General features: G+C 28.8%; 3 protein-coding genes across 13 annotated transcripts; 2 read left to right on the forward strand and 1 right to left on the reverse strand.

Moving 5' to 3' along the window:
* Positions 1-571: 571 nt before the first annotated feature.
* On the reverse strand, positions 572-5,376 carry Tms1 (serine incorporator TMS1). 6 transcript variants are annotated; one of them, XM_072898989.1, is made up of 11 exons: positions 5,159-5,372; positions 4,316-4,480; positions 4,030-4,211; positions 3,744-3,953; positions 3,588-3,672; positions 3,309-3,492; positions 3,023-3,217; positions 2,770-2,808; positions 2,043-2,193; positions 1,766-1,950; positions 572-822 (listed from the first exon to the last, which is right to left on the reverse strand). In XM_072898989.1, the coding sequence occupies exons 1-10, from the start codon at positions 5,183-5,185 to the stop codon at positions 1,812-1,814; spliced, it is 1,377 nt and encodes a 458-aa protein (XP_072755090.1). In that variant the 5' UTR covers positions 5,186-5,372; the 3' UTR covers positions 572-822; positions 1,766-1,811. The 6 variants fall into 6 exon arrangements, with proteins under 6 accessions (XP_072755090.1, XP_072755089.1, XP_072755092.1 ...); XM_072898988.1 differs by lacking the exon at positions 572-822 and adding an exon at positions 1,461-1,665 and having other exon boundaries at positions 5,159-5,371; XM_072898991.1 differs by lacking the exons at positions 572-822; positions 2,770-2,808 and adding an exon at positions 1,469-1,665 and having other exon boundaries at positions 2,043-2,205; positions 5,159-5,369.
* Positions 5,377-5,433: 57 nt separating this feature from the next.
* Esyt2 (extended synaptotagmin-like protein 2) lies at positions 5,434-15,488 on the forward strand. 6 transcript variants are annotated; one of them, XM_072898987.1, is made up of 18 exons: positions 5,453-5,565; positions 7,736-7,813; positions 8,153-8,539; positions 8,668-8,808; positions 8,972-9,048; positions 9,128-9,194; positions 9,264-9,409; positions 9,520-9,640; positions 9,744-9,914; positions 10,486-10,571; positions 12,807-12,855; positions 12,937-13,026; positions 13,106-13,192; positions 13,272-13,430; positions 13,515-13,667; positions 13,770-13,893; positions 14,041-14,317; positions 14,398-15,487. In XM_072898987.1, exons 3-18 carry the CDS (start codon positions 8,198-8,200, stop codon positions 14,723-14,725), a joined length of 2,418 nt encoding a protein of 805 aa, XP_072755088.1. In that variant the 5' UTR covers positions 5,453-5,565; positions 7,736-7,813; positions 8,153-8,197; the 3' UTR covers positions 14,726-15,487. The 6 variants fall into 6 exon arrangements, with proteins under 6 accessions (XP_072755085.1, XP_072755088.1, XP_072755083.1 ...); XM_072898982.1 differs by lacking the exon at positions 10,486-10,571 and adding an exon at positions 11,264-11,361; XM_072898986.1 differs by lacking the exon at positions 10,486-10,571 and adding an exon at positions 11,969-12,060.
* Positions 15,489-16,023: 535 nt separating this feature from the next.
* Positions 16,024-20,921, forward strand: LOC140669494 (EF-hand domain-containing family member C2). Its single transcript, XM_072899387.1, has 14 exons — positions 16,024-16,408; positions 16,629-16,793; positions 17,011-17,161; positions 17,417-17,640; positions 17,783-18,025; positions 18,191-18,417; positions 18,495-18,683; positions 18,752-18,894; positions 19,199-19,395; positions 19,831-19,970; positions 20,044-20,157; positions 20,339-20,518; positions 20,603-20,705; positions 20,790-20,921. The coding sequence occupies exons 1-14, from the start codon at positions 16,349-16,351 to the stop codon at positions 20,919-20,921; spliced, it is 2,268 nt and encodes a 755-aa protein (XP_072755488.1). The 5' UTR covers positions 16,024-16,348.
* The last annotated feature ends 6,651 nt before the right edge of the window (positions 20,922-27,572 follow it).

Here is a 27,572-nt window from a genome sequence, read left to right on the forward strand (position 1 = left end):
TATATGCTTCATATACCTATAATTTTTGTCTTATTCTCTACTTCTATGTCTTACATATATTGTTGAAGAAAGTTTATACATAATTTCTTAATACAATCCTTTATTACACACAAAAGAGTATAGTAAAAATAAAAAAAAATGTTTAGATTGTTCTAATATTTTATATTTATACATACATACAGATATACAGAGGTAAAACTTAAATTAAAATCTGTTTTATATGTTCCGAGTATCACTGAAAAATATTTTAATCTTGTCAAACATAAAATACATCATGTTTGTCACATACATATATGATATATAATTGTTGCAACATATCTTGTCAAATAAGTCAAAAATATATTTGCAACATTAAAGTAACTTATAATCTTATAATAATTCATAATACATTATAATATAATTATTATCTGATAATTATTAAGTGTATTTACATAGAATATATATTTATATGATTTAAAATACTTCTTTCTTTCATATGTTCCTTTGTTTAAACTTTTAAACCAAAATTTTAAAAGTTTAAACAAATGAACACATGAAAGAAAGTATTTCAAATCATTTAAATCTGGACAAAAAATGCAGTTCATTGATACACACACTTATAGTTATCTTTAAATGTTTTACAAAAAATTTTTTCAAGAAATCCTTTTTTTTATATTATAGAACGCAAATTACATCGCATATTATCTCTTCTTATACTCTTAATAGTACTCTCATTCAATGAAATAAGTTGTAATTAACTTCTTTTATAGACGTTGTTATGTACGTTTTGCAATAGGCAGATGATATTACAAGAAAGCTCTAAATTGAGGCTGTGTGTTTTAGCTGAAAATGAAAGCATAAAACAATATAATTTAAAAAAAAGAAAAACAACAAATGTATTAATAAATAAATTACAGTTTTGATTATTATTCTACATATCAATAAATTCCAAATGCTATAAATTTGAATAAACAGCACCATTAAAAATATTTAAATTTGCCATATTACACATGAATAAGATCATACTTGATAAGAATATATATGCAATTTATATATATATATATATATATCTCAATAACACACAACGCACAATTATGCGTCAGTTTCAGTTATAAACTAGTTATAAATGCATCAGTGGTACAGCAATATTACTTGAGTACATGCAACATATTGCATAGTATATAAATCGAATAGATGCTGAAACGACTTTTCAAATAATATCATAAATTTTATCCTAGACATATAAGTATGTATTTTTGTATTATATTTTTACACGTACTGTAATTTTTCATATACGTATTATTTCACATATATGTATTAATAAAACTGACTTTCTTATATAAAGCATGTAATAATAACTGTTAGTTTCTCAGACTAAAGCACATTATTAAAAGTTAAATCGATTTGCATAACTTAAAATATTAGTTAATAAAAGTTTAGTGCTAAATTACATGCAGCATATGTATATAACACATAAATATATATGTATATATATATATATTCTCTGCAATATAATATCTCTATATCAAAGACATATAATTATTGAGGAAGCAAATTCGCACATAAAATGTGTATCTATTTCCTATAATATTAATATACTTTTAATATGCAATATTTTAAATTGCATTATTTGGCGCAAATAATCGTGATTAGCATTTCAATGTTAGATCATAAGCAGAGAAATGTCTGTAACATAAGATTTTTAAATTATATTTAGATATATAGATACATCTATTTACTGTTTATCATAATTCATTTACATTATACGAGACTGAATTATAGATACCTGTTTCATAGGCTGCTGGATTTTCGTTTCCGATAAGTCCAGAAGCTTAAGAGAAATCTCTGTTCGGAAAAACTGCAGGTGCTATCATCGACCATACATAAAGACCCAAACACATCCATGAAGAAATAATTTTCACCCACATTGAAGCAGCGTTTGCATTTAAGGTATCTAGACTGGAGTTTGGTCTATGAAAATAATATAATGATATTAATGCAGATTAAAACAATATGTTAATAGTTCAATATAAAAGTACAGATACATATACCAATATACATACTTATACCAATTTGTAAGCGTCATCATAACATACAAAGTAGCAAGAGCAAACATGAGATGAAAGAAACTCCAGTTATATGCCACTTTCTCTTCTTCATTATCCCAAACTTTAGCATCATTCCCACCTTCTGCATCGTGATTGCGTCCTTCTACTGTAGTATAATCTGGTTACATTTAGGAAAACGAGAAATAACACAAAAGAAAAAGCTACTAAACTACAAATAAAAAGACTAAAGCAAGCATAGCTTTTCATATAAATGTGTTTTTAACAATATTCTGTTGTAAAGTGCATGCATATGTGCATAGATGCCATTTTATCACATACATATATACTGAAATTATAATTGCAAAAATAATAAACTTGTATTTTCAACATTTAATTTTAATATTATGAAAATTATATAATAACAATTGTATAAGACAACCATATTTATGTTTGCAAAAAATATATGTTTAACAATGACAAACAAAAATAGACTAACAAAACAAACAGATGTAACATAAGCAAAGATAAACACACACTAATTACTAAGCAGATTCAATACTACATAATTATAAAAATATAGAAGATATTTTCTATTACATGTATAAGTAAACTTGAATAAGTTTTATCTGTGCAAATATATATATAAACATATTAATATATATTTTTTAAAGATGTAAATGCATATAATCAAAACATATGATCAGAAAATAAACTCTACTTATAAAGTGTAGTGTGTGCCTACCTTCACTGCCAATAAGAGACTGTTCTCCTGCATTCCTAACTATATAGAAAGATCGATATTTAATACAACTATTTTAACTTTTACAACATTAAATGTATAAGCAAAAGATGGAAGGTAGAAAGATAGATATTATACACTGTCAACATATTAAAAAACAAATACTTTTGTGAAGATACTCAATAGAAAGAACAATATATGCTTCCAAAATTGTTATTAAATCACATACACAAGCAGATATTAAACTAATATTTACCAGCTCCGTTATCTTGAACAAGCACATTTTCGGACATTGTAATCTTTGATGATTTAGATGCTGTACGTAAGGAACTGTATAAAACACAGCTGAACCAAATTATAAGTCCAATAATACTTTCTTTGTCAAACGTGACACGATTTTTTGCATCATTACCAGAGAATATACCAAGGAAACCAGGATTGCACTGATGATCTATAAATTAATGTAATAATAAACAAATAATAACGATCAAAAATAAAATATGAGTCACATGTTCCTTACTCTGAATCATTTTTATACCTACCTGGACTGTTTGATATACCACTCCATGTTAAATATACCACATATAATGTTACCACAGAAGACTGAAGAAGCCCTGATCGCGGTTGATGTTCTTGTACAGTCGGTAATACTGACAAAATACTGGTAATGACACACAGAATCAAATTAAATGAAATGAAAAATTTGTTAAGGGCACATGTACTTTCCTATAAATATAAAGAAAATAAATAAGTACATATATATATTGCCTTGTGGCAAATCTATAAATCTGTACTAAAATAAAAAAAATTAATAATCTTACATGTGTATAATATATATAAAGTAACACCACCCCAGTGATAGAAACAGCATAATTGAAGAAAGATGCACCTAATAGTGCGGCATACCTAAAAATATTTCGTATATTGATAACAAGAATGTCTACTGCATTTATATTATTAAAAAAATATCTTCTTACCATCCTTTCGATTCAGTCTCCTCATAATTTCCTACCCACGCATCAGCCCAAGAATGAGCAAAATCAACAATCAGAATCAACTGAATAATTATAAAGAGAAAACCTCCTATCATCCCAAAATACATCCAAGTAGATCCAAATGAATTTTCCGGAATAAAGAAAGCGCCAATAATTCCTCCAATTATCAAAAGATACTTAATTGCCCAAAATCTGAGAATTTTGTATAAATGTTATAAGAGTCTCAATTTTAAGCAGTAAAATGTAAACTGTAAACTATCTCAATTACCCATTTTGTATCGGTGCTCGTGGATCTTGTGAACTTTTCACTCTGATCATTATTACAGACATCAAGAAAAAATACAGGGAAAGAATAAAACATATTCTATAAACTGCTAAATAACCAACTGCAGAGTCGCAGTCCAGAGCAACCTCTGATGGAGCATAACTGGAACTATTGCAGAATGGAACCTATTTAAATATAGTATGTATAAGACATTTGGTCTTTAAATATAGTATATATAAGACCATTATATATAAAATGTTTCTAATTATTAACAAGAATATTTCTTTACCTTTTTAAGAACATTCTGAAGTCCAGGAGCCAGTGTAATGCAGGCTGCGATAGTTCCGAGCAATAAAAGCAACGCATACATGATGCGAGTACTTGTGCTGTTCCTGCATGTGGGACATTGAGAACAACAGAAACTGCAAGCTGTGCTTCCACACAAGCACGCAAGCTATATAGTAAAAGAGAATAGTATAGGACACAAATTCATGGTATTTATAAATAGATAAAGCAAAAACATACAATAGTAATTTCTCAAATGATATAACTTATTCTTATGTCTTATAATAATATTAAAATCTTTGTAATAATCATTGGTTTTATCATACCAAAAGATCTTGAAAAAATATAGCACTTATATACTATATGCATCCTAATATATATAGTATAATTGCATACAATATTTTAGAGATACATATATAATCAAAACATACAAGTGATGTATAGAATACATCGATCATTTGCACACATGAGTTCATAAAATTTCCAATGATGCATAGCAAAATGAGAAGTTGAAATTGATTCAACTATATTTTTAAAAAAGTCCAGCATATATAAAAAATCCTGTATATATATATATATATATATATATATATATATATATATATATATATATATATATATATATGCACTGGATTTATACATATATATATAAAGCTTCTTTGTCCATAGAATATAAAATAAATACAACAATTTCAACAATGGAGTATAATTATAATTACTGCATAATCATAATAATCTCGCTAAGTAAACAATGATGCGTAGTTCTTTCCTCAGTGAGAGAAAAGAAAAAGTCTATTTCTCTAGAAAGTGTGAGTCAGACAGCGATATCTTCGAATCTTAGCCTTACCTGAGCTGTGGAGCATACGAGACCCATGATGAGATTTTCTCGTCGTTCAGGCTATCGCAGAAAGACGGGACGATGCTTCGCGAAAAATTGGAAGATCTTGAACAGGTAACCGAAATGAAATCTCTCCGAGCGAGAACACCAAGGAAAATCACCGCGAGAAAGTCACTGTACGACAATAATAACAATAACGGACTGACAGTAGCTACTTACAGCTTACCGACAACCGACAACTTCGCGTAATCAGCTGACCATGACGTCATTCGCGCTACCGCGCAGCACTTCAGGCAAGAGGCGAGAGGCGAGTCCGATCATGGTTAAAGCTTGGTTAGGTAGGGAGCAGTATTGGAGCGGCAATCTGTATGTTCATACGCGTGTTTGTCATTTTGTCATCATCGCTAAAAAAAAAGGTAGAATACAAATACACATATGTATATGTTGCTCGATTCCAAGTATATTGTAAGCAATTTATTTTCTCAATTACTGCAAACAAAGCCAACGCTGTACGTTGGTTGCTTCATCAGTGTGTAATTGTCTCGAATGTATTAATTCTTGAGCGATTGATTTTCCGAAACAAATATTTTAATACGGTATAGGCGAGGAATGGATACATAAATTAGTGACGTGTACCTAATTTTATATTCCGTCGAATATATATAGAGTTAATGGCTAAAATCTATAAAAAAAGGATAAATCAAACCTCAATTTACGATTTGTGACGTGAATTATACGTATGTAATGATGATAAATATATAAATTTATAGAACATAATTCGTGTTAATATACAATAAAAATTGTTTTTGTGTTTGTGTGTAGTATATGATTTTATAATTTTACTGCTCGAGATATACATTCGATCAAATACAGATTCGCGTTTTATGTTTGCATACCATATATTTATATTTTTAATACAAATGTGTTTATACAATCGTGAAATGCAGATGAAAAAGAATACATGAAAATATTATTCTAAAATTTATATGTCAATATTATCGAAGGGCAAATCTATTCCAATAATAGAACTGACGGCCTCAACAACCCATACAGGTTACAAGAATCGCTTGCGGCTTTTTCATTATTTATGACTCGAATCGTTTTTAACAGAAATTTTAAGATTTTATTTTTTTTAAATTTCCTTAGAAATTCTTAAAAAATACAATTGCTTCTTCAATGCTTTTTGCAATAGTTCTTTACAAATAATACTTATTAAATGATTGGTTTATGATAGCAAAATTTGATTGCAAAACTTGATGATTTTATGACATTTTTACTTTTTTTTATATTAAAATGGCCTATGAAAGTATATAATATGCATGGAATTACATATATAATAATTATAAAATAAATTATTTAGAAATGCACATGTTGTGTGTATACAGAAGTTTGTATGACAAATTTTGTTTATATCTGCAATAATTTAATAAAAATCTTTTATATTAAATGTTTTCTACTATCGTTTCAAACTATATTTTTATTAAAGTATTTTTAAAAATTATTGCAAACCGAAATTTTTTTGCTCACATTTTGTTGAAGTTTAATTATATTTAATGTTTTAATTCTACTGCGTTATAATCCTCGTTTATACGAATTGCTCGGAATATCTAAGTAGTACACGTGTAATATGTTATTAGAAAACGGAGCATCTGTAAACTATATACATCTGCGTGGAGATTGAGCTATGTTTAGATTTCAGTTAAATCCCTGTTTCATAAGAAGAGAAATCAACAAGTTCTATTTCCTTGTGTTTGGAGAATCGATTTTTGTACCATTTTGTAAATGCGAATCACATCTTTACCAACAATTACAATTGCCATAAACGTTATCTTATCGTTATGTGAATCATTTCGCAACGAGAAACGCAAACAATAACTAGATTGTTGTGAATCAGAAACTGGAATGTTATAAAGTTACAAAAGAATTCGTTTCTCATGTTAATCACTTTTAATAACTTTTATATATGCATGTCACAATATTATGATTACGGTTGTTGTATTCCCTGATTTTACTTTATTCACAGGCGAACCTTTTACTTTTTCGAGAAGAACATATTATCTTTTGTGATAGAAATGTAATAAAAAAAATCTGAAAGTGCTTATTTGTTGTCCACTCTCATAAAATTTGAATTAAAAAATTATTAGTGATCAAATGATGACAATAAACATTTTCTAAAAATATAAATACAATAGTAAAAAGAGTAATAACAATATAAGAATGATAATAATATGGACATAACAATACAATAAGTAGCATAAAACGTTTTTAAAAATAAAAAAATGCTATTGTTGAATATTGAGTTTAATGATTTTTAATCATATTAGCAAATAAAGTAAATATTTTCGTTTTGGTGAATTGTTAACTATTTGCAATAAAAATATAAATGTAATAAAATATAAATGGTATGCTGTAATAAAAATATAATTGTAATATGTAGTTGTAATAAAAATATGTTGTTTTGACGACATTTATCACGCTTGATATTTTACATATCTTGTCTAGATTGGCAAGGTTAGTGTGTTAATGTGTGGACAATCTGTGTCGTCAAAATTGTACGTTCTCATCTCTCTCTTTCTCTCCTTAAAGGTCACCATGAATTGCGTTGATATAATCTAATGTGCGGATAGAGGTACTCTTGTAACTATACAATAGAGCAATTTCAAAGTAAGATAACTATCTAAGCTTGGCAGTGATAATTAATAGCGTTAATAAATATTAATTAAATGAATGCATGCAAAATGTAGTGTTATTGTTTCTGCAGAATTGATAATTAAAATGTAGTTGTGTAAAATTATTATATGTGTTCTCAAATATAATATTTATTTTTATATGTAAAAGTAACTCCTTTAAAAAGTTCTTATTTAAATCAGAGATAATTATTTAAAGCAAACATTGGCTTAAATATGACTCGTTCACTGAGATGTTTTCTGTATAAAATTCCATGAATAAAGATATTTCCAAGTTATTTTATAACAAAAAAGATTACATATTTTTTATTTACAGGTAAACCAAGATCCGGTTGCTAATAATCGATAATAATACTCGATAATGGAAGGAGAATCAGAAAACAATACTTCTAATAAAGTTTCTAAACCAATTACTTGGCCATATATGAACATCGGCTCGCTAACTATATCATTTCTAACTAAACTGGCAGCAGCCGGTATCATCTGGGGATGGGGATACTTCAACTATAGCATAGCTTGGTTGATTGCGCCAATCGCATTTTCCGTATGGAAAACAGAAAATAAAAAAGACAATGAACTGAGAATGCTTACAACACAAGCAAGTGCATTGGCTAACGAAAAAGTAATGATTATGGGCCGAATAGACGAATTACCATCATGGGTGTATTTTCCTGATTTCGATAGAGCTGAATGGTTAAACAGAGTATGCTTTATAATTTATTTATATCATATTAAATCTTATTTTTTATAAGAAATAAATTTTAAACTGTTTAATCATTTTAGAAGCAAAAATCAATTGAATTTTTCACAATTTGTTTTCTATATTTTCAGATCTTATATAAAGTGTGGCCAAGTATGAATCACTTTGTTCGTCAACTGTGTAAACAAAGTATAGAACCATCAATTGTTGAGAAATTAACTGAATATAAAATAAAAGGCTTTCAATTTGATCGACTAGTCTTAGGTCGCATTGTAAGTTTAATTTTCCACTTTTATACAACTTATTTTTAAAGTATATTTTTACTTATAATATATATATATATATATATATATATATATATATATGTGTGTATGTGTGTATGTGTGCGTGTGCGCGCATTTTTTTCTTAAAATTTACAAAAGTGATCTTTTACAGCCACCAAAAATTTATGGAATCAAAGTATATGATAAAAATACTTCAAGAAATGAGATCATTTTAGATGCAGATATTATGTACGTATCTCATTGTTTTTTCACAGTATATTAATATTTAAAAAATAATATGTATTTTATAAAATATTGTATTTTATAGGTATGCTGGTGATTGTGATATTACCTTTTTTGTTGGAAACATTAAAGGTGGTATTAAGGATTTTCAAGTAAGCATATTGAAACTCGATTGTATAGAACATTTTTTATAATTTTTAGTAAAAATTGAATATTTTCAGATACGTGGTTTGGTACGCGTTGTTATGAAACCTATGTTATCTGTAATGCCATTAATCGGAGGTGTACAGATATTCTATTTGAATAATCCTATTATCAACTTCAACTTAGTAGGAATGGCTGATGTATTAGATTTACCCGGATTCAGGTAGGAATTTTTTTAATACAAAATTATATTTTCTGTTCTGAAATTGATAGCTAATTAAAAATGGCTTTTTGGTTGAAGAGATTTAAGCAAAAACATGGTATTTTTTTCAGTGAAATTTTAAGGAAGACGATTGTTGAACAAGTAGCAGCTATTGCTGTATTGCCAAACAAAATAATTATACCATTAAGCGAAGAAGTACCAATGGAATCTTTAAAGATGCCTGAACCTGAAGTAAGATTTATAATAATATTTATAGCAAATTTTGTATAATATTATATATCTGTTTATGAAATATTTTCATGTGTTTCGTTTTTTTTTGTTTTTTTTTAATTAGGGTATTCTGAGAATTCACGTTGTAGAAGCAAAACATTTGATGAAGAAAGATATTGGAGTGTTAGGTAAAGGCAAATCTGATCCATATGCCATCATAAATGTTGGTGCCCAAGAATTTAGAACGAAAACTATTGACAATACTGTTAATCCAAAGTGGGACTTTTGGTGTGAGGTATGTACAATATTTCATACTTTAGTTGCACAAAATACATATTAACAATGTTTAATGCATGTGCTTCACCGCAATCTATTGACATGTATCTTTCAAAAAAATACAACACAAGGTCTTCTACTTGGTAAGAAAAAATAGCAATTTAAATCCATCAATTTAAAAGGCAAATTGTAAGAATTATCTGTACACAGTTATTTTATTACAATAATCAATTAAGTTAACGATATATTTTTGGATATATCACAACATTCTTACATTTACTTATAAATAGAGAGATAAGTATCTTTTATATATTAAACATTCAATCATTGCTAATCTAACGTTCTAAACAGCCAACCCTTCTGCTTTTTTACATAATTTTTACATACACACATATAACTTTTAATCAATCGCAAACACTTGTTTCGAAACAATTTCTACGACCACGTTTCCCTATTTTCTCTTTTTTAATGGTTAGTGTTACCTTTTTCGGATTGCAGATAGAATATATATTTTAATTTATGTTAATATAATGTTATTCCATACGTTGGTATGTATGTGTGTATGTGATGTGCATATTATATGGGACTAGTGTGCCGTGCCTTCAGCCATCGCGCAGCAACTGACTATATTGTTGTGGGACTATGATGACACTAAGGGCGATGAAAGTCTTGGAAGGTATAGTTATATACAACATTCTGTACCTTTTTTCCATTATTCATTTAAAATATTTCTGCTTCCATATCATCAATTAATCACATAAAAATAAATTTAAAGAAACTAAAAATTTTTTAAAATTTAATATATTCTTGTTAATTAATATGTTTTTGTTACAAACAATTTTATATATAATTTATTATATTGTACATACATTATTTATTTTATATTCATTAAATTTATATTATTATATTATTTATCCATTAATTTATATTATTTATTCATGAAGAAGCTTATTGCATGATGTCTCATTATGTGTGTGGGTATTTGATATTTGAATTAATATTTATATTATTGGTTTAAATGTTTTCATGATATTTGTGGATGCATGTTGGTTCCATTTTTTAATTTACTAATTTTCTTTAGTAATGCTTTACACATAAAAAATATACAGTAAAATCGTCACATTATGAAATACACCATCACTCATCTATTTAGCGGCATATTGCAATTATTACTCAAATTAAATTACAAATATATTATATTTATAATTGAGAGATGGAAATATTATGTTAATTTTTTATGAGAATTTATATATATTTATAAAGTATTATAAATACTACATAGAAGGAAATAATCAATATAATTTAAAATATATAGTTGCCATTAAAAGAATATCATCTTTATATTTGTTATACATCATTGGCACACAGGCTATAATCAGTTCATGCAATATGCAAGAAGCTGTGGTGTCTCTTTGGGATTGGGATCCAAATGTCCCTGGGGTACTATGTGATGATTTCCTTGGCAGGTGGTAATTATAATTTGTAAATGAAGCAATGCTTGCATATGCACTAACAAAAACTATAGATGTCCATTTTGATGTTATTGTTCGAGCATGTCATTTAGTCGTGCGTCTTCATAGTATAAATGTGTTATTCGTATAAATAATAAAATAGATTTCTTTATCTCCTTTCCTAATGTAGTATATACTTGTGTTTTAAACTTATATTGATATACTTATTTTGATTGGCGCTATACACATATTATATATAGCTTTTAACGCACGTGCGAACACATTTTATTTTATTTTTAATTCTTTTAAGAAAAAAAACGTATATTATAATTTTTTGGAGTTGTTATTAAAATTAATTTTTTTTTTTTGTATTTTCTACATCTGCATACTAATTTTGAATATATTTGTAGTAATTTTGAATATTTCTATAATCTTGTATATATTGAATATTTTTATTAACTTTTTTGTTAATATAATTATAATTAATCATTTTTCGTTTTTTAAAAATATTTTAACAAAAACATTCCTACATTTATTCTAGTTGTGATTATTTTAGTTAATTAATCAGAGTGATCAGGTGACTTAATAAGACTAGCAACTAAAATAGATTATGTGGTGACAGTTTATAGTGAAAGAGGGCTTGGGAGCCTACAACACGATGGTTGCCCAGCTCTTTGACAAAGACAACGCTGCTCAAGATGATCCACTTGGCAGGTATCACTAAATGTAGCAAGTACATCAATCCTAGACCAGATCAATATATGATGCATTTTATAAGAGACTTGTATAGAAATGTGACTTAGTATATGCGCAAATACTTTGCCACTGAATATAGTAGGTTACGCTTGAAAGACTGCATCTTCTCCTTATTATATGAATTATTTCTATGAAATATTGCAGCATTTATAAAAAAATTTTAAACGTAAGCATTAATCATGTACCTGTGATGCATGCTGTTTCCTCAAAATACATATGGAAAAATCTGGTATATGAAAATTTCAATAAACTTTAGTTAAGCATAATTCTAAATTCATGTCACCACATTACTCTTATTACATATTATATAAACACATTGAAACATCTATTTTATTTATGCAATAAATTAATACTGCGGAATGTTGCATGTTTTATAAATGTATATATAATGTGTATTAATATGCTTTTGTATCCTTCTTAAAGCCAGAATTAGAAAAGTGCATCAGAATTGAATAATATAACTGCATTATTGCTGCATGAAAAATTCATAAAAATGCTCATCATGAATATACAATATGTATTTACAAAATGCAATATATATAGACATATATTATATTTTGTAAATTGTGACTGTACATCATTATCACCAAAAATCATCTGTGAAACTGCTGAAATAATGTTGCATAACATTCTTAAAAATTTAATAAGAGTTTATATAATCAAAGATTTTTAAAAATCTGTTTATGTTTCAAATTGTTTGACAGAGCTACCATTGAAATTAACAGAGTGAAGAAAAAAGGCACCATTGATACAGTGAGTATGGCATTTATCTCATATTTATCTCTATTTAAAAGTTTATATTATCTTAATAATCAAATTGATCCTATTTTGTAGTGGGTCTCTTTGGAACAAGCAAAACATGGTATGGTTCACTTGCGATTAATGTGGTTACAACTTTCAAAAAATCCTGCTGACTTGAAAGCTGTAAGTAAAGAAAACCTATATAGATATTCCTTTAACGTTAATGTTTATATACAAGTTTTAATTAATAACTTTTGTGCAGGCTTTAATAGAAACTCAGGAACTTAGAGTTACATCGATGAGTACAGCCCTTCTTATACTCTATATCGATTCTGCTAAAAATTTACCAGTATGTAAACTATAATATGTGTAAGAAAAAAATTATCTATTTTTAATGAAATGATTAATATTGCATTATGTGTGCATAGTGCATTCGAGGAAATAAACAACCTGATGTTTATTTGGAAGCAAGAGTTGATGGAAAAAAAGAAAGAACGCCTACTATACTACGTTCTTGCGACCCAGTATGGGAACAAGGATATACCTTTTTAGTCAGCAATCCTGAAACTGGCGTTTTATACATAAAGGTTTGCTATGCACTTTTTAAAAGAGAATATGTGAGAGAAACAAATTATTATTTAATAATAATTCAATAATTGTTTACATTTTAGATTATAGATGAGAAAACTGCCATGACAGTTGGGGAAATGAGTTATAATCTTTCCTTACTTTTGGAAAAGAATAATTTGGAAGTAACGCAACAACCATACGATCTGCAAATGGCCGAAGCGGATAGCAAACTTGTATTGTCAATGTCATTAAATGTAAGTAATAGAAAAAAACTTTATATATGTACAAAATTTGACAATTAAATAGAGATATCAAACAACAGGATCGCAAAACAACAAAACAACTTATTTTTATAGATTTTGAAATACGAACAGCCGGAACCCACTTCCGAAGAAGATGAAGATGATCATGATATCAATCAATTAAATAAACGAATTGATCGTCAGGAATCTAACATTAGTAACGCATTATCTTCTAGTGGTAAGTAGAATAATATTAATATTGTTCGAATGGCTTTTATTTTTTTAAATTGAATAGAACTTAATTTTTCTAAATAAAAAAAGGTTTTTTAAACCCTATTATATGGTAAATGTATAACGCATTATAATAGTATATGTTTTCTTACAGTACCTCCTAGCCCTCTCAAAAAACAACCTTCAAAAGAATCAGTCAACAGTCAGTCTCATAATAATGAAACCACGCTTTTACCAGAGGAACCGACCGCAGTAGAAGAATTAATAATCAGTACTAGCGCTCCGTCCTCTTTGACCGGAAGTCCTCAGCTTATCCACAGAAACTCAAGCATAACGTCTTCTCAGGGCGAAGCAAAATTAGGCAGAATGCAATTGACGTTACGTTATAGTGTGCAGAGACAGAAACTTATTGTTGTTGTACATAGAATTGCGTAAGTTAATCGATATCTCATTGTTACATAATGAATCAAATTAATATTATCTCTTATTATATGTACATGTTACATTACAGTAATCTACCACTCCCTCAAAATGATCCACACAATATACCGGATCCATATGTAAAACTCTATCTTTTGCCGGACCGACACAAAGAAACAAAGCGCAAGACTGCCGTAATGAAGGACAATTGTAATCCGACATTTGACGAGCAATTCGAATATGTGGTTTCGCAGGGAGATTTAAACACGCGAATATTAGAGGTATCTGTATGCACTCAAAAGGGTTGGCTGTCAACTGGAAGCAATGTGATAGGACAACTTCACTTGAAATTAAGCGAACTTGACGTTTCAAAGGCTATTACTTCCTGGCACGATTTACAACCGGAAATTAAAGACTAGAAAAAAAGAAGAAGTAAGCGGGGCTTCGAACGTTTATGCAGTTGTCTGACAAAACAACCGCTTCAATTCCCGCTGAACAATTTTTACAAACGATGAAAGTTTCAAATATTACAATTATAAAATTCCGTTGACTATGTTATGTTGTTAAACAAACGATTTATATATATGTATATTAAAATAAGAAATATGGTGCTATGTGAGACGCGAAACGTCTTATAAAATAAGATCTTATTAAATATTTGTACTTACGCCGTCCAATGGCATAGAAATGATCCGATTTACATCGTTGCTGCAACCTTCAAGAAGAGTAACACAAATTGGCTTAGTAGTATAACTCGAACTGCTATTCTCTCTATACACTGGTCAGTAGAACAATACCTGTAAATGCATAAGAAATGTATAATTACAATATGCATAAAAAAGTTGAGTTTCAATAGATTTTATAATTTTATATATGTATTAAATTTTATATTCTCTTTTTAGAAATGTATTTAAAATATTCGATCATTGAATGTTTAATTAAATACTACAATTGACAATGTATGTTAGATTCGTAAATCTCAAATAATATGAGTAACATTCGCAATCTGCGAGAATACGATTGTATATTAATCATAACTGTGATTATGATTAACTCAATGCATATAAGAATTATTGCAAATTTCTTCATTCCACAAATTTTGTCATTAGATATTAAATACATTTATTATTTTCTGTTATATGTTTGAATTAATGATTATATGAGACAAAAATCACAACATTATATGTATATGTTACTATAGAATAATCTGTGAATAATATATATTATGATTGGTTTGTACGATATATTCATATTGTAAAAGTCAATCATAAAAATAGTTTCATTGCAATTGTATTCCCTTTTTTTGTTACGCTGTTTCAATACTGCTTTCTCAGAAAATTGAGTAATGTGTTACATATTACATATTAATTGCGATATTAACTAATAAGCAATTAAATAAGTGATTACATTAATATACATGCTTTTATAAAATACATCTTATCAAAGAGATACATTAACGTAGTTAATATAGTAATAATTATATAGTTTTAATATAGTATAATTCTCTTAAAAAATTGATATATATATATATTATATACGCTTTATATTTGTATCACAGAAAGATTTTGCTATAGATTATATATATATATATACATCTAACAATATCTATGTATCTATAAATATATTCTGTGATGCGTTACATAAATTGTTAAAAATAATAAATATTATATATACAATGTATATGTGTCTTTTTATTATCGCAAAATTATTTGCATTTATATAAAATATGTTGTAATTCAAATAAAAATAATTATTTCTTAGCAATTAAATAAAAAGTTATATCTTTCTATTTCTCAGCATTAAGTTGTAAAAGATCATATCTTCTTACTATATTACTGTGTACTGTATAGATCTAACGATCACCAAGGAAACTCAATGATATAATGTATAAATATGGTACTTTTCTCTCTTATCGCTTGTCGGTGATATTCTCGCCGTACAAAGCTTCGGGTACATATACTCGTGTACACATCTTCTCTGCTATTATTTGTAATTAATTTAATATGATAATTTGATAATAAATTGATTGAATTTTTATCAGTATGCATCGAGTATCGCAGATATTACCTTGCCTTCCAGGATTTAGCTTTGATGACAAGAATGTAAGTGCTTTTATATTTATAATAAGTTTATAAGTTATAACATATATAATCAACCAAATATTACATTATTATATACTAATAATATTAATTGTAAAGAGAAGTGTATAATAAAATTTAGAATTCTTTTTATATAAAATATAAGCGCAATATAAAAATATTGAAATATATACAGAATGAAAGAGTTTAATGTATATCATAAATATGAGCATATCTTGTGCAGCTTGGCAGAACTAGATTTCACAAAAGACAACATTTCGATAAGATACACGATGGAGTATATTATTTATCCGAGAAAGCAGATACGAGCGTTTACAGCCGTTATTCATCCATTTATCCCCCAGAAGAGATGCCAGAAATCCCGCCATGGCTGGCATACGATGGCCAAGTATAATTGATAATAAATACATTTTAAAAATAAAATTTTATTAAAAAATTATATTTTACTTTTAAAAAAATAAATTCTTTTTTAAAAGAAAAGTGCTATAATAATTGTAACAAAAAATAATCATTATTCAATAAATGAATTACATTTTCGATTTTTTTTTTTATTTAAAAATTAATCTAAATTAATAACATTACTTTTGCTTTGATTGCGTTTTTAGAGACTTATGTTCAAAGCGTTTTTTCAAGAAACTGTGCAGGAGAAGTGGAAAACTGCCTTTCACATTCGCGTGGTGAACATCAGTTTTTTTCTAGAAGACGGAACGATAAAGATCGTAGAGCCGTCTGTGGATAACAGCGGTCTTGAGCAAGGTTCAACGGTGCATTTCATTTTTATAATTTTTCTCTGTTTCTATTTTGTTGACAGCATTATTTTATTTACATATATATATATATATATATATATATATATATATTTAATTATTTTCTTATATATTTGTACTTTATTACATCTAACGCAAACACCATAATAAAAAAAAATCAAAGTATAAATAAACATTATAGTAATTATTATAAATGTAAAATAAAATGTTTATTACAATTATTATAATAATTTTTTATGCAAAGGGATTCTGGTTAGACGGCAAAGAATACCAATCCCCGATCAAGTGAAATACAGATATTACGATATACTTGATTTAAATATTGGCAAGGAACCTGAGATATACGGACGAGTGTACAAAATCGTAGACTGCGATAAATTTACAAGACATTTTCTTAATCGCATGGGAATACCAGTACCCGATCCTATTGACATACCAAAAGATCCGTATTCTGAAGTCCGAAAAGTCGTAAGTATATATAGAGTTTATATAAACATGCTTAAAATAAAGTATTTTAAAATAAAATTACTATACAATTTACTTATTGTTATTATATTAATACTGTATTAATTTAATTATACCAAATTTATGTTATATTTTTTGTGCACAGGAAATATTTCCAAGAAAGCCTAATCGCATGGTGGACACTCTTGGCAACTTTTTAAAGTATGATAGACAGGTGCTCCGATTTTACGGATATTGGGATGATACTGAAAGCTTGCACGGTATCGTCCACGACCTCGAATTGCATTATTATCTCTCTGATAATACAATGGAGATCAAAGAAAATGTACCTACAAATGCTGGCCGCGACTCGGGTTCTATGTTCGTTAAAAGAATGAAAATACCAAAAGTATGACAAGTATAATATTATCGCGAATTTTAACTTAAAAGCATGAAACATATTATTAATAAATTTTTATGTTATACTAAATATTAAATGTGATATATATTTATATTATATTATAATCAAATATCACAAATTTTCTATTTAACTTTATTTTTAAATTGATTTTAGTTTTATACTGGATTGCAACCTATCGGCGCAGAAGATCGTTTCACGATTTTAAATGTCTTAGGTGAAGATACAAGACAGGGTTATTATATGGTGGATTCTCTCGATACTGGCAAAATTTCCGTCAATTATTACAAAGATAATGAATTAGGTATCGGAGCGGAGATCAATGTTTTTGGTAGAAAAATTGTTATTACGGACATGGATGCTTTTACGAAGGAGTATTATCGGTAAAATTTCTTAAAAAATTCTATTCTCAAAAAATTCAAAAACTCACTTGCGTGCATATTTTTAAAATAATCTTTAGAACAAAGTACGGTTTGGATGATTTCACGACTTTGATACAACCCCAAAAAGATGAACAGTATCAGAAGGTAGAGAGATACATACCACCCTACAATGGTTTTGGATCTTATGAAGATTCTCTTGGTAACTGTTTTACAATGATACCAAAACCACCCAAGGCAGATTTCATTAAGTTTTTATATCACGACAAGTAAGTGAAAAGCAAAATATGGTTTAAAATTTTTTTTATTTTTAATTCTATTTTTATTATTATTTCAGGCAGGGCTTTAATAGTTACGTCTTGAGATTTCGAGCGAAAATGATATCAAAAATTCCAGTTAACGAAGATAGACAATTCATTATAAGAGTATTTCTCATGGACGATACAATATCTATTTTTGAATTAGCCAAACGAAATTCAGGTATCTACAATATTCGAAAAAAGCTTAAAAAATTTTAATATATAAAAATTTACATAAAAAATATATGTCAAAATAAGGCTGAAAAAAAATGTTTAATTTTTATGAGTAAATAGAGAACTAATCATCAAGTTACTATAATATTAATAATCTTGCATAAATATTTCATAATATTAGGAGATATATATACATACATACACAAAGAGAAATAATATTAAAATAAGATTAAAATAAAACATCAAATCAAAAATATTATCTAATATATTATATAAATCTTACATATAAATCTAAAAAATTAAATTCTTAGGCTTTCAGAGATCCTTGTTTCAAAAACGAATGCCGATAATGTTGCCTGATCAAGATATTTTCACGAGCAAGAAACCGCAGTACTATAAACCACAAGATTTTTATATAGGAGCATGTATAAACCTGAACGACTTTCATTTCGAGATTACGTCTGCGGATATTTATGTTCTCCGTTACATGGAGTTACATTGCGACAAGGTTTGTGAAAATATGCATATCCTCATTATCATTTTAACTTCCAAATAACAAAAATAGACAATTCATTATATGAGCCTTTCTCATGGATGATACAATATACTTATTTTTGAATTAACAAAAAATTTAGATATCTACAATATTCGCAAAAATCTTGAAAAATTTTTGTATATTTTAATACATATTTTAAATATATTTCAAAATAAGATTGAAAAAGAGAAAATTAATTTGTTAATTTTTATAATTAAATAAAAAACTAATTATCAAGTTACTATAATAATATTGAAAATTTTATTATAGTAACTTGTATTAAATAATATTAAAATTTTTTATTAAAAAATTTTTTTATTTTCAAATTCTATTTAAAATTCTACTTATAATTCTGTTCCATATTCCAGTTAATTTTAAATGAAAAAAATAATTATTTTTCTATTGTAGTTTCCCAAAGCAAACAAAAAATTAATAATGAAAAAACTTCGAGAGCATTTACAACCAGTCTATACTGAATTTATCCAAATTTATGCTCCACCTAAAGATTTGAAAGATGACATTCGGATGTTGGAATATGAAAAGTTTAAGTGCGTATATAAAATAATTTATATATTTTTTATTATTTTCTATGATTAAATTTTCTGTGATTAAATTTTTTAGAGAAGCATTGCGTCGGTATATGGGAGATAAAATAACAGAACATGAAATAATTACGATTGCTCGATATTATTCATCTCACGAGAAAATCGAACATAAGTCCAGAGAATATGTGAGGTATGTTATAAATCTTATCTAAATGAAATTTTTTTGTAAGATATAAAATATGAAGAATAATTTTTTTAACGTAAAAATATGTCGAAGATTTTTTATCTTATAAACATTTAAAAATAAAACGGAAAATTATTAATATACCTATAATGTATAAAATGGATAATTATTAATTGTAATCTTTTAGACAATTATTACATACGGAACTATATCGATTTCTATGGCATGATCTCGATCGCTTAAAAGAAGATCTACATCATTGGGATAGAAATAAAACAGGATTCTTACCTCGAGAACTCCTGTATACGATCTTGCGCGGTTGCAGGATTCCCATCGACGTAGAATTATTGAATTCCATGCTAGATCAGTAAGTTATTTTTTTTTAACGAATTTGTAATTTAACTAATCGATTTAACAATTATAAAATATAACGTGTTATTATTCTTACAAGTTTACATAAAGCCGAGGACGGTAAAATCGATTATAACGACTTGCTGCAATTTATGAACGCGAAGATCGATCCTCTACCACCTACTGTACCTGTAAATGTAAAGGTATTGATTAGTGCATATATATATATATCATATGTGAAGAAATTCAATGAAAAAGTAATGTTACATACTATTTATTGTTTACAGACAGCACTTTGGTGGGCATCCGAAAAAGAACCAGATTGTGGAGAAGGAATAAACTGGTGTGAGTTTGTTAAAGATTTGAATATAAAGGACGAAGGAAACGCGGCTGAAAATAACAATGATATAGAAACGTAACTCCTACACTTGACAGATTGAATATGCCGATATGAAGATCATGGCTTAAGTAATTTTGTTACTATAATATTTAATAATCTTTTATAATATAGAAATGTTTCTGTGAATCTTCCTCGCGATTGAACATATTTTTTGTCCAAAATCACTAACGCATTCGACAGCCAATAGAATTTGTCTACAAAATTTATTAACACATTTTACTTATTCACTTTCACCTAAAAATAATTTGTTATTTCTCCACACTGGCAACAATTTACTTTTAATATCAAATAACCATGTAAATATTGTCAAAATTCTAATTTTGCCAATAATATCTTGATTTTTGGTAATTCTTTTTCTTTTATTAAACGCTATTTTTGCATTCTACATTTTACAAATTAAAACTTATTTTATATGAGAAAAAAATTTTTTTTCAACAATTTAATAATTTAGATTATTATATTGTTCCACAAATACAATAATAAACTATTAGATATCGATAGATTCAATTAAATGAAATAAAAATCAAATATATATGTATATGTATATATACAAAATTTTTTTAATTAGAGAAAAATGTTAATTTTTTACTTATTTAAGTAAAAATTGTCCGAATTATATCGTGTTCGCTGTCATAATCGTAAAAATTTCATTAATTTTTATTACACATTATTTTAAAAAAGATAAAATAAAAAATAAAAGTTTTAATTTTTACTTGACAAGCATTTTAATTTATATAACTAAAGCATTAGAGCTAAAAGAAGGTCCCCGCTAAATATTTAATCGTATAAATTCTTGTATTACTAATAAAAAAAGTTGATGCGAGACACTTTCTGTAACAACTAATCGAGATTTGAAAAAAAAAAAGAAAATTACTTATCAAAATTAATTAACCCAGATCATTGTTGCAAGAGACTCTTATGTAACTATATATATATATATATGATATATAAATATATATTTATAATATAATTTTATTTTATTTAATTACTGTAATTCTATTCATTGACTCATTTAATTCATTTAATTACTTGTCGCTTTGAATTTACAATTTTAAGAGCAGGACGTTTGATATATTAATTTCGGGAAAAGAAACTTTATTAATTACTGTTAATTAATGCCGATTATCCAATTGGCATACTTGTACGCGATTAGTAATATTTAATTCTAAACTTTGTAATATTTTACTTTAGAATATACTCATATTTTTGTGCGATCGATATCAATATCAATCCGGCGAATGTCGCGAGGTTGTGCGCGCTTCGGTGGGCGGAAGGCCCCGACCGATCGATCTATGCCGGCGCGTATCGATACGGGTATGGATCCGCAGTTGGATCGTGATTGGCGGCTTCTCGCGGGGCACGGTTTCGTCGGCTCGTTCGGGTGGCCGACAAGATAGCCGGGAACGGAAAGGACCGCTTTGCTCGAGACTCGTAGAGCGCTTAGATATGATTAAAAAACGCTCTGCGCCTCTGCCCATTGTCCGGCGGGTGTTGGCCGGGTAACGAGGCCAGTATTTGACCATGTACTTTTCTAGCCAGTTGGACCTACCTTTGTTGCTCCTGGCCATATTCATTCTGACTCGATTTTTAGCCAGATATCAAAAAAGAAAAATAATTCCTTCCTACTGCTGGTTAATTATTATCGCCGGCAAATAAGACGACCTATATTTGTTTAGGATCGTACGATATAATGGTTTTCTAGACGCGTTGTACGTCATTCAGTCGTTTAAAGTCGCAAAAGATAATATAATCATGTATATACCGAAAAAATTATATTCTCGAAATATATACTTTTATAAACTATCCTTATAGATATATTTTTAATAAACGAGAATATTTTCTTCTTTACATATTAATACTTTTTTGACATATCTTATATATATATAAATTAAGTAAAACTATGTATGTGTATATATATATATATATATATATATATATATATATATATTTAACTTGTCAAAATTTTAATAAATAGCAAATGTCCATTTGTAAAATTGCTTTTTTTTATTATTGGGATTCATAATTTCAAATATTAAATAATATAATGATAAGAAAATATTCTATTCAGTATATAAGTATATTCTTACTTGCTAAGAATATCTGAAAGTTATCTCTTTAGAAGATTTCTCTCTTAAACTAATTGTAAGAAGATCTTCTTAATGTTTATTTTAAAGAAATATATTATAAAGTTAAATGAAATATTCTTAAGCTGAGAATATAATTTTTTCGGTGTATGTAAAATATATTAGCATGCATATCAATCCCTCTGTCGGCGGGTCATTAAACATTTGTATCTTTAAAATTGTTTTATAAAAATCTAATATATATAATTAAAATAAATATTTCATGTATGTCTTGCATAAAACTGGAATAAATCATATATTTTTATTTTTTTTAATATTTTTCTTTTTCTTTCAATTTTAATATACAAATGGTATATCTATTTTAACAAAAGTTAAAAACAAAGTAAATGAAAAATGTAATATAAAATTTTCTCTTGGAATACGTACAAAGAGAAATTTTTTTATAATTTAAAATTGACTCAGAGTATGGCATGCATGCATTCCGCCGTCCGAGGGTTAAAACAACGAATTTATCTACAATCTACATCTTTATCTACAAGTCTATTAATCTACAACTACAAATCTCTACACAAATCCGTTGCTTTAAAATATAATAAAAGCTTTTTGTCACTCACCGACACTGATGCGCAACAGCGGAGTTGTCGATATTGAAGCTATGTTATCTGTAACATACAAAATAAAATCCAAATTATAGCAGCGATTTTAAATAATTAATATTAAAGAATTTATTATTATACTTAATAAATTTATATTCGACGCGTACAATAATAAGCAGATATATATAAATATGGAATAACTTTGTAAATTAAAAAACTTTTCTTTTTAAATAAAAACTTTTATAAGATTTATATAAAAATCTTTATCTCTGAATTTCTTTTAATTAAATCATTCAACTAAAAGAATCGAATTATTTCGTATAAGGCATTTATTAATTAATATACAAATAATATTTACCCTGGGGTTGCTCCGCCGATGCAGGATGCCTCTTCTAGACCTCCTCCTCCTCTCAGATTGTAAGAAACGTTAGGAACTATTGTTTTATACGCGCGATATACTTTTTTTAATTTGCTGAAACGGCACAAAAATAAAATCGCGCAATATTTTAAACCGTACGAAAGTAAAAACGCGCGATAGTTTGGACGGCACTTCCGCACTTTTACGCGCGATACTTTGACGGCACTCCCGAATTTCGAAACGATCGAAAATCCCATTTCATCACGCACGAGAATCATACTTGAAGTCGACAAGTCGGGCGCGATCAAACTCCGAGCAAGAGTTTAAGTCCGAATCGAAAGAGGACGGAAGATCGAGGGAATCGATCGCGAATGGGGTACGCTCGATTCTCGTTCGTGCAGTTCCGCATCTCAGACCGACTCAAACCCATTAGGCACGATTTCGGATGAGCATATGTGTCTATCATACAGACAGTCCACATGATACGTCATAGGGCTGGTAGACGGATCAAGAGGAACACCCATTTCATGAATGTTCAACAATCTGAACATTTATCAACTGGATCGGACCTCTTTACTGAGCGTAAATCATGACCTAAATCCTCCAGTTGACGTCCTCAATACGATACGTCGTATTACCGGTACAAGAAAAGAGACCCATCAACGATTAATTCCAACAATCGATCGACCTCTAATCGACTAGGACCGAAACCCGTTGCCGAAGCAGAGACCGTGCTCTCAACAACCGATTATCGAGCGTTAGCTCAATATTAACCGCGCATTCATGTATCTCTCTATACTAAACATACGTTCTACGCGGTCGGCATTCGCCTCAGCCGCGATACTGAGGCGTGTAAACGTTGTTGCCCGGTAAGAAATGACGATTGAAAAAATGCAAATTAAACGCCGATAATCGACATCCATTTGGCAACATCTTCCTCAATCAATCATTTTTCACTGGAAAGCAACGCTGAGAGAATCCCAGTTAGTCGGCATCAAATATGATCCCCGACAACATAATTTCGTGATCGAAATCAGGAAATATGAACGAAAACACGAAGACCGCGATCGCGATGAAGCCGAGAACCGAGAACCGAGAGTCGAGAGCCGAGACGAATGTCAAAAACAATAGCGCGCTATATGTCACCAAAGTCGAATGTTATTATTTTATTTCGGAGTCATTTTAGACGTACTTTAACACGTTAAGATTTATCGTAATATTATTATCGTATAATAGTATATTATCGTCGCGAGAAACGTGTACGGCGCGCTCGACCTCGAGGTGACCGAACGCGAGGCGCACGTACCGGCGCCGGCGCCGACATCGGAGTAAAAACACGTGCGCACACTACGCCCGTCGGAGTATGAATGAATGACTCATGGCTGTCAATAGTCACGTACGCCGTACGCGCCGGGCTCCCCTCTCTTACTATGGAATGCGTGACGTCAAAGACAAGGTCGAGTATGCTCATTCTCTCTCTCTCTTTTTCTCCTCGCGCCAGACAATAACAAATACGATAAAATCCGCGGGAAGAACGATACCTTCTTTGCGAATCATGTTTTCTTAATTATTCAGAATCGAATTTTCGAGCGTTTTAAAAATAAATTACTGCTCGTGAAGTACGTTGCCGATATTTATGTAAAATATTTTATTAATGAAAATTCATATTTTAATCGAATAAATTAAATAGTATAAGCTATAATAAAAACAGGCACATCTAATAAAAAACTTTTTAATAATAAACAAATATTAAAATATTAATAAATTGTATTTAATACATTAATTTTTAGAGATAGAATATCTGTTCTTTTTTTCTCTTTCTTTTTCTTTTTCTGATAGAAAAAAAACAAACATACGTAATATATATAAATGAATAATTAAATAGTTACGATGAAAGAGAGAATATTCATTTAATATAATATGACAAATTTCTATAATTACAGAGAGTTATACATATTTAATAAATGTAATAAGTACAGACAGTAAATTTGTACATATTTTTCATTATTAATTTATATTTAATTATTATACGTCTATAAATATATGTGTTTATCTATAATATAAATTTCTATCATTTTTACAAATAATTGTTCACGTCATTGATATAATTTTCAACGAATATAATAAAGAAATCGTTAAACAGTTATACGGCAAATGTTATAAGATTGCTTTCGTTAAAGTATTTTACACATTTCGTAATCGCGTTTTATGTATTTTAAATATATCGCATTAAATCGAATAATAATATCATTTTAGTTAAGGAATTTTACATGTATTTTACAATCATTTGATTGTGTACATATTTCAACGCGTTAAATTGTGTCACGTAGTATAGTGCGTATTTGTTATTGTCTGGCGCGAGGAGAAAAAGAGAGAGAGAGAATGAGCATACTCGACCTTGTCTTTGACGTCACGCATTCCATAGTAAGAGAGGGGAGCCCGGCGCGTACGGCGTACGTGACTATTGACAGCCATGAGTCATTCATTCATACTCCGGCGGGCGTAGTGTGCGCACGTGTTTTTACTCCGATGTCGGCGCCGGCGCCGGCACGTGCGCCTCGCGTTCGGTCACCTCGAGGTCGAGCGCGCCGTACACGTTTCTCGCGACGATAATATACGTAATAATATTACGATAAATCTTAACGTGTTAAAGTACGTCTAAAATGACTCCGAAATAAAATAATAACATTCGACCTTGGTGACATATAGCACGCTATTGTTTTTGACATTCGTCTCGGCTCTCGGCTTCATCGCGATCGCGGTCGTGTTTTCGTTCATATCGCATTGAGGACGTCGACTGGAGGATTTAGGTCATGATTTACGCTCAGTAAAGAGGTCTGATCCAGTTGATAAATGTTCAGATTGTTGAACATTCATGAAATGGGTGTTCCTCTTGATCCGTCTACCAGCCCTATGACGTATCATGTGGACTGTCTGTATGATAGACACATATGCTCATCCGAAATCGTGCCTAATGGGTTTGAGTCGGTCTGAGATGCGGAACTGCACGAACGAGAATCGAGCGTACCCCATTCGCGATCGATTCCCTCGATCTTCCGTCCTCTTTCGATTCGGACTTAAACTCTTGCTCGGAGTTTGATCGCGCCCGACTTGTCGACTTCAAGTATGATTCTCGTGCGTGATGAAATGGGATTTTCGATCGTTTCGAAATTCGGGAGTGCCGTCAAAGTATCGCGCGTAAAAGTGCGGAAGTGCCGTCCAAACTATCGCGCGTTTTTACTTTCGTACGGTTTAAAATATTGCGCGATTTTATTTTTGTGCCGTTTCAGCAAATTAAAAAAAGTATATCGCGCGTATAAAACAATAGTTCCTAACGTTTCTTACAATCTGAGAGGAGGAGGAGGCCTAGAAGAGGCATCCTGCATCGGCGGAGCAACCCCAGGGTAAATATTATTTGTATATTAATTAATAAATGCCTTATACGAAATAATTCGATTCTTTTAGTTGAATGATTTAATTAAAAGAAATTCAGAGATAAAGATTTTTGTATAAATCTTATAAAAGTTTTTATTTAAAAAGAAAAGTTTTTTAATTTACAAAGTTATTCCATATTTATATATATCTGCTTATTATTGTACGCGTCGAATATAAATTTATTAAGTATAATAATA

The sequence above is a fragment of the Anoplolepis gracilipes genome, chromosome 9 (genome assembly GCF_047496725.1).
Source record: "Anoplolepis gracilipes chromosome 9, ASM4749672v1, whole genome shotgun sequence".
In the NCBI taxonomy this organism is placed as follows: Eukaryota; Metazoa; Arthropoda; class Insecta; order Hymenoptera; family Formicidae; genus Anoplolepis; species Anoplolepis gracilipes.